At 40.3% G+C, this 8,553-nt stretch overlaps 1 protein-coding gene across 3 annotated transcripts in view; it reads left to right on the forward strand.

Annotated features, from left to right (window-relative positions):
- Window positions 1-8,553, forward strand: part of Syne1 (spectrin repeat containing nuclear envelope protein 1) — a 478,529-nt gene that overhangs the window by 245,961 nt on the left and 224,015 nt on the right. For all 3 annotated transcript variants that reach the window (XM_076926749.1, XM_076926750.1, XM_076926751.1), the window contains 2 exons: window positions 31-208; window positions 2,567-2,749. In XM_076926749.1, coding sequence (XP_076782864.1) covers window positions 31-208; window positions 2,567-2,749 — 361 coding nt within the window. The remainder of the gene's footprint in view (window positions 1-30; window positions 209-2,566; window positions 2,750-8,553) is intronic.

The following is an 8,553-nucleotide window of genomic DNA, read 5'->3' on the forward strand; positions in this document are numbered from 1 at the left end:
ATCCTCAAACTTGCAAATCACCCTTTTCAGTCTCTGTTTGCAAGCTTCCAAGGGATGTCAGAATAAAGAACAGATTTTGCAAGAAAGATTTCGGAAGGCCTCCAGGAGCTTCCAGCAATGGTTGGTTAACGCAAAAATCACCACTGCCAAATGTTTCGATCTACCTCAGAATCTTACTGAAGTTTCTTCCAGTCTTCAGAAGATCCAGGTAAGAGCTCTGCTGTCAGTGCTAATGCCAATGCTGAATCAGGCCAATATGAGACTAGGTTTTTGCACAAGCGCATTGCAGATTAAAGTCTAGCTTAAGAAACTTAAATTTCAGGTAAACCTACCCCTGAGATAATGGAATGAAAACTAGCTCACTTATATACACAACAATAAGAGTTCATTATGTGTAATAACAGGACTCTGGGTGGGCTGTTTTCATTTAAGGTTTGCTCCAGCCATGGCAGGTACATAAGATTATTGTTCTCAACATGTCAGTAGGATAAAGGTTGTCTCAGTGAAGTCAGAAAGCTTGTATCTGAGGCAGGGAGTTTGCAGCCACACATGACAGTTTTAATATTTCCTTCACCCTAACTACAACTCCATGGTGCCATTTTAGCTGCCACCTAGACCTCAACACTTTTAGAAGACACTGTAGTGACTTGGTTTTTTTGTAAATGTGTATCACGTGTGGCTTCTTATTTCTTTATTTACTTATTCATTTATTTGCAATCTTGAGCCTGTGCTCATGAAATTTAAATTTGCTGCTAGAAAGCATACAGATATAGATGTAGCCAACCATGAATAAGGAGGAGCTCATGTGAGACCTTTGTCTACAGAACACAGGCTCTGAAACAATGGTGTCCATTCTTAACCCAGCTCATGGCTTTGACTCTCAGTTCATGATATAAGAAGATAGATTTTGCTTGCAATTGTGGTGCATTCAAATTCCTCCAACATTTCTCCTGGCTAAGGAATCAAACATCCAACCACCAGTTTGTTTATGACTATGAAACCCAGTTCTGTTTTGGACAACAGCCTTTTCTCTGACTCTTAGCCTAGTTGCTTGTATGAAGTGGCCATCCATCAAAAGAGATTTCTTAACGAAATTCTGTATCGTTGTACTTTGCATGATTGCATAGCTTACTTTAAAGAGCAAACAAGTGTGTTTAACTCTCCATCCTAAAGGCTGAAGTGAAAGGACTATGGGATCAGTCATTTCCTAATGGGACTAAGCTCTGATGGCTACATCATGGCATATGGAGCTGTCAGCAGGAGGAACGAGCCATGTCATAGTTAGGGTTTCTATTGCTGTGGAGAGATGCCATGACTAAGGCAACTCTTAGAAAGGAAAACATTTCATTGGGGTTGGCTAACAGTTTCAGAGGTTTAGTCCATTATCTTCATGGTGAGAAGCCTGGCAGCATGCAGGCAGACATGGTACTGGAGAAGGAGCTGAGAGTTTTACATCTTAATCCACAGGCAGCAGGAACAGACAGTGAGCCGCCAGGCTTGGCTTGAGCTTCTGGAACCTCAAAGCCCACCCCCAGTGACACACTTCCTCCAACAAGGCCACACATCCCAATAGTGCTAGTCCTTATGAGCTAAAGGGCCATTTGCATTCAAACTACCACAGGCTACATTAGACAGGAAACAAAAGATACTAAAAAAGTGGCTTAGCTTGTTTTCTTAGAATTCTCTCCAGGTCAGTGAGGTAGCTCAGCCAGCAAGGTTACTTTCTGCCAAGCCTGAAGACCTGAGTTTGAGACTTAGACCTGCACATGAAGAAAGAAGAGAACCAATTCCTGAAAGTTGTCCTTTGAACTTCCACACACTTGTCTCAGCAAGCATGTGCATGCAAACACAATAAATAAGTAAACAAGTATTAAAAAAAAAAAAAAAAAAAAAAAAAAAAAAAAAAAAAAAAAAAAAAAAAAAACATACGTCAAGGGCCTGGCTCTAACTGCACCAGGATCTCCCATCAGGTGCTACTTTTTAAACATCACCAAAACGGAGACCAAGGTTTCAACACATGAGACTGGGGTGGGTTGGGGGAGAGACAATCCACCCTCTCAAACTTAATCAATGTGCTTTCATTAAAGTCCAAAGCATAGAGTCTCTGTTTGTTTCTTGGCAGGAAAAACAAAGCACCTTTAGTTGTGTATTCATTTCATTTCTTCTCTAATGTCTGGAAGTACTAATTGGCACCAACTCTAATACCTAGAATATACTTAACTTATAAAGAAGGCAACTAACCTCTGGATTAACCTAGAAGTTGAGAAAGCTGTACAATATGTGTCATTACATCGTGAGCTTGCTCTTTGTAAGAACAACCATAGGGTTGGTAGTATTTTTTGATAAACTATTTGATGACATCTATTTTATTGAGGACTCCAGGGGAGCTCTCCTGTGGCCATTTGAACTTAGAATTAATATTTGAAAATAGAAATGTTCACAACTGGATTGCTAAAGGGAAACCTGGGCCATTTCCCTTATGCAATTTTTTTTTTTATTTCATAGAAAAATCCAACAGTAGTGCATTGTGTGTCTTAAAGTTCCTAATTTTGTATTTTTCTTACAGGAGTTTCTGTCAGAAAGTGAAACTGGGCAACACAAGCTAAATATGATGCTGTCCAAAGGGGAGCTGCTGAGCTCTCTGCTGACCAAAGAGAAATCACAAGCTGTCCAGGCCAAAGTCCTAACCGCAAAAGAAGACTGGAAAAATTTTCATGCAAATCTCCACCAAAAGGAATCAGTCTTGGAGGTACTGCACAGCCACCCCCAGGCACGCTCTGCAGTGTTTATTGGCGGTGGCAAAGAGTTTCAGTGCCCCACAGGGTTTTTAAGCATTTTGGTCGTCCCATTTTGCATAGGAACAGGCAACCAGATGATGTAAGGTGAGGTTGGTGCTATGTATGATGAGCCCTGAGAACTAGATGGCTTCTTTCACAGGGGCCATGGCTACAGGCTCACCCATGTGCATCCCTGCAGGGACAGCCAGCCTCAACTTCTGAGCATCACGCTTAATATTTCATTTGAAATGCTGTAGCTTGGGAAATTATTCCAGGGGCATAAACAGAAAAAGTCCCGTAAGGCTACAGGATACTGGCTCAGAGTTCATATAACTCACACTAGCATCTGGTTGGGGGTGTTGAATACAAGGGAAGATAACATTGTGTGATTTCATTTCCTAAGAAGACAGCCTGTGACTATCCTATCGTAATTTCTTCCACAATGCAGAATTTCTTTTCTTCTGAGATCATTTACTCTTTGTATTAACTCTCCTCTTATATGTACAGAAGGCATCGAACCTTTGAAAACATTTCCTGGCAGGATAGATTCTTAAGTTGATAAGGGGCATGATGCATACAAGCTAGAAAGGAGAACATAAAAAGGAATTGCCATCAGAAAACACACACACTTTCTTGGTTTTTTTTCTTATACTAAGAGATTTGGGTTCACCCTTGTAAGCAGATGTTGTCCATGGCAAACATTCTCCATTGAACATGATGGCAAGCATGAAGTTCCTGGAAATCACCTGTGACCTGTAATATCATTAGTGCAATGTGGCCTCTGAAATAAGAGTTCTATAGTGAATGTGGCTCTCGTACCCAGATCATCTTACTTAACCATTATCCAAGAACAGGGAGCTCAGGGTTGACAGTTTTGTTAATCTGAACTGCCTCATGGCAGGTTTAACTATTCTATTGACTCTAATTCCAGCCCCCCCTTCCTTTCCTAATATGAATAGACAATGTAGCATACTTTTTGGTAATAGGAAATTATCCTGTTAATGAACCTCATTTTCTAGAAGGTCACTCCCATGAAAGGGATGACTGTATTGCAGGAATGTCCAGGATAAGGCCTGGACATTCATAGAAACTAAATGCTTTAGTTGGGACAGATGACAGAGGTTCTGGTTAGTCAACAAAATGATGGACTGGGTATTAGGACTATCTTGTACCTCACCGGTACAATTAGGAATAACTATGCTCTAATTGCATTTTGAGAGAAAAATTTTATTAACAGGAAGGGTGAAGCTAGGTGATGAGAGAAAGAGAAAGAGAGGGGGGGGCAATGGAGGCAGATGTTCATGTGTCTCCACCAGTCAAAGATAGTTTATATATCTAGGTTGGGTATTGGGTTACACTTCTGATTGAGCATTACCAAACTTATAAAGCTTTTGGTTAACATTTTAAAAAAATGTATAAAAGCAAAAAGGAGGAGGGGGAATGGGATAGGGCTTTCTAGGGAGGGGAAATGGGGAAGGGGATGGCATCTGAAATGTAGATAAAATATAAAATTTAAAAAAAGATGCAACTGACTATTTGAAGAAGTCAAGGAAGATGTCCAGAGAAGTGACATTTAAACTATACCTTGAAGACCATGTATCCTTTGGATCTTCCAAGATGGACATGTAATTCTTATGGAAAGAACTGAGTACATGGGTCCAGGAAACCAAACCATGAATGCTGCTGAGAAGTGGAAGATGTTGAGAAATTTGAGGCAGACATGAAGTTTAGGCAGAGGAGCAACAGAGATAAATGGAGACAGAGATTAGTGTCACACAGTAAAACGTCTGTGTGTCAAGAAATTTGACATTGAATCTCAACCGGTTTTCCTCATAAAAATGCAAGGTAGTTTCAGCAGGATGGAGCCCATCACGTACTCTTATAGATACAGAGGACAGAACTCCTTACATACAACAGATGCTTCTGGGTACCAGGACCCATTTATTTCTTAAAGATTCCTTGAAAAAGACAGAGCGAGTGATTGGTGGGCCTTAAAGATGGAGATAAACATGTCAACTTTGACTGTAGTGTAAACAAGAATGGTGAATTGTACGTAGCCAGAAAAGCAGAAGAAACTTATTATAGTGGTCCATATGAAAGTGAGGGCCTAAATAGCAGAAGGAGTAATAGGGTATGCGATTCATCTTTAAGACAAAACACAACAGTATTTGGCAATTAATTAGTGGGGGCTAGTGCCAAAGTTAAGTTTGATTCTTGAGTGTCTCATCTGGAAGACTGTGATTGAGGAGGCTGTTAGCTGAGATGAGAACGAAGATATAGATACATTGTAAAGTGCAGTCTTGGGGAATGAACCGATTTACTCAGATTAATCTATACTCAGTTTTGTGTATTTGGAAAGTGGTCTATGGCTAATGATTGGCAACACAGCAGCTAACGGATGCCTGAGGGTCCGACAAGAGGGCAGACCTGAGAAAACAGTGCCTGGCACTGTGGGCAATTACATACACCATTCTGTTTAATTCTCAACACCATTATAGATCACCATAAATCATTTGTCTCTGTCATGTGGATGAAGAAATGGAGGCGCTATACATGGAGGTCCAGAACTGGAACACCAAGAGACAGAGACAGTTCGATGAGGAGTTTGAAGCCAGGCTGAGCTGCATAACAAATCTGAGGCTGTCCTGGGCTATATAGTGAGACCCTGTCAATAAATAAGTAAATAAATAACTTAAAGAAGAAAGTGGGGAGAGGAAGGTAAGCAGGGATGGAAGGAGGAAAGAGTGGGAAGGAAGAGGAGGGAAGGCAGACTGAAGTACAGGGTGGCTAAGTAAGTCTGCTGAATTCACACAGCTGGTAAGTGATGGAGACAATTCAAATCCAGCACTGTGCCTCAGTGATTCATAAACACACTTATAGTAACACAGGGTTTGAGAACTTCTAGATGTCACTGGAGACACTGGAGAAATCACTGGGCAAAACCTTCAGAGTGAACATAGAGTAGAAAGCCAAGAACCCGTTACCAGATACAAAATGCAGGCTTAAACCCAGAGGCTCCAGAGGAGTTTCAGAAGCCCATGCCAAGTGCCTGCTTACCCTTAGCACTCAGTCGCTGTGCACAGATGAAGCACCCAGCTCTCTCCTGTGCTCCCTGGGGTATTTGCAAAGCCACAGTTTTGGGTCATGGTTCCCTAGTTCACTCTGGGTCGCATTATCAAGACAGCAATAACAGGGAGACATGAATGCCTTGCATTTACAAATGCATCTAATTATTCAGTTAGTATTTGGCAAGAATTAATCTAGACTTTGGGGATGATGCAGCAGAAAGGAAAACACAACCCTCTGTTCTGATGAACCTTACATTTTATCGGCCATCATTCTTGATAATCTTACTTATGTGAGGTATTTTAACCTCTCTTATGCTTTCCTGCAGCTAATTCATCTCCCTATGGGAAACATAGAAGACATGATCAAGTGCCAATTCTACCAATTCCCTGGATCAGCTGCAGAGAAAGCTTTGAGTCAATGTCCCATAGGCTCTGCAGTCTCCATATTTAGTTTCCCAGATAACATTTTATGGATGCTTTAGTAAAACTACCTAAATTATTTATATCTTTTGTTGGCACACATTGCAATTTTAATAATAGATTCATATGAATCTGGCACTTCATAAGAAATAGATTCCTTTGTCACCATGAAGTGGGTAATATATTATCAGCATGCTTGAATCTACGGTCTATGAAAGTATTAGTATCCTTATGTAATAAGCACACAGTTCTCTATATTTTTTTAAGCAGGACTTTATAATTTATTAAGCTTTTTTCAAAATGCTTTATCAATATTTGTATAAACATATATACTTATATATGTATATATATATAAACAATAATAAGATGTATTCCAAAAGTATGGGGGGTTGGGAAAAGTGGGAGGAAGGAGAGAAAGGGGAAAATTATGTAAATACAGTGTTCATATATGAAATTCTCAAAAAAAATCCAGTTTTTAAAAATGTTCAACAGATTAACATTTTACAATATGAAAATAAATATGACCTATAATTATGTTAAAGGACATTTTAACTAACTACAAACTTTGATGTTTAAAATGAGATCAATAAAGATTATTTTACCCAACATACTATCAAAAACCACAATAACATTTTATAATTCAAAGTATTTCTGAGAACAAGAAAATAGATTGTCAGGAGCTAAGTCAGCAGAACCAGGGGAACACTGTGTGTGTGTGTGTGTGTGTGTGTGTGTGTGTGTGTGTGTGCATCAAATCATAATTTTTACTTTTTAACATGGGGGTTATAAACACAAAAATGCAGGATGTGGGGAAGGGGATGACACAGGAGCATAGGTGTTCAGGGGGAGTACAGATATCTTTCAGAACAGGGTATCAGCTGGGTGAAGGTTCAGGGGTCAGGTCACTATGACTCTGCCTATGATTCACTTATCCTTATCTAAGTTGGTACTATCTGCCAAAGGCTGCCTATTTACCAGGTCTATGACTACTCAGGCTGGTAGATTTCAACAAAAGCTGCCTGTTTACAATAGTTTATAGCCCTCTGTTTCAGTGTTTTTTTCCATAGAGACCCAAGACTTTGTGTTAGCAGGCATGTAAGTCAGGCCTATTGCTGATTTTAGGCTTATGGCTGATTTTAGGCCTTCAGTGTATAAGCAGGGCTGCCCCTGATATCTCCTCCCTTCTCCAAGTATAAAAGGGCTATGGCGATTCTAATCTTGCCAAGGCAGGGATAGAGGCCTGACCTCCAATAATTAAAGGGGACCTTGTAATGGCTCCAGTCCTCCTGTCGTTGTTCAGTGAGGCATGAGGGCCATACCCATCCCGATGTCTTTTTCCTGGACAGGGGATACTTTGACATCAACCCCTATGCAGTCAGGCTTGTCCCTCAGGGAACCCAGAAACATATTTTTAACTTTTATTTATATTCCCTTGCAGTGTTTAGCCTTGCAGCCTAAGCAAGAATTCAGATCGCCAGACAAAGGAGGTTCTAGGTGGCCCCTCTCTGCTTGGTCTAGGGGCAGAAGTCCCCTCTTTTAGGTTGGGTAGAGATGGGATTTGGGAACACCCTGGATAGAGTAACAACCTCATCTTGAGTCTCATGGTCCCCCATAGCTAACTTATGACAATGTATCTGAATAGATTTTGCTATCAGATTATCTATCTTTTGTTTCACAAAGTTAGCCTATTTAAGGCCCAGGGACCAAAAGAAATAAGCAAAAATAACCCAATTAATGGTCCCAAGATGGAAGGAAGTAGGGTTGACACTCATGGAGAGGTTGGAAACCAATTCTTGTACAAGCTCTCATCTTTCTCTTTCTCTGTCTTTTCTCAAGACATTCTCTGGCCCTTTTCATGCTCTCTTTAACCATCCCCCTGTCTTGTCTATGTAAAAGCAACATTCTTCTTTAAGGGCTGTACACAGTCTAGAGCTGTACACAGTCTTTTCAATTGTAAAAGAGTAAATCCAGTCCAATAAAGTCCTTCACAATTTTTGGTGATCACTTCAGACAACGAAACGAGGGATTTCTTCAGATTAGTAATGGCAAACTCTAGCTATTTGATATCCTTGTCATTGGCCCATCGAAGGTCTGAGTAGTATAAGTCCAGAGGGCAGCATCAGGATTAGATCTTCCAACAGCAGACACTGTGGGTGATCTCTATATTTCTTAATAAATAAAAATAAGTGTATTCAAAACATAACAAAGAGTTGGGGAGATGACTTGGTTGAAAATATGCTTGCTTTGTAAGCAAGAGAACCTAAATTCAATTCCCAGCACCCACATAA

The sequence above is a fragment of the Arvicanthis niloticus genome, chromosome 28 (assembly GCF_011762505.2).
Source record: "Arvicanthis niloticus isolate mArvNil1 chromosome 28, mArvNil1.pat.X, whole genome shotgun sequence".
Taxonomy (NCBI): domain Eukaryota; kingdom Metazoa; phylum Chordata; class Mammalia; order Rodentia; family Muridae; genus Arvicanthis; species Arvicanthis niloticus.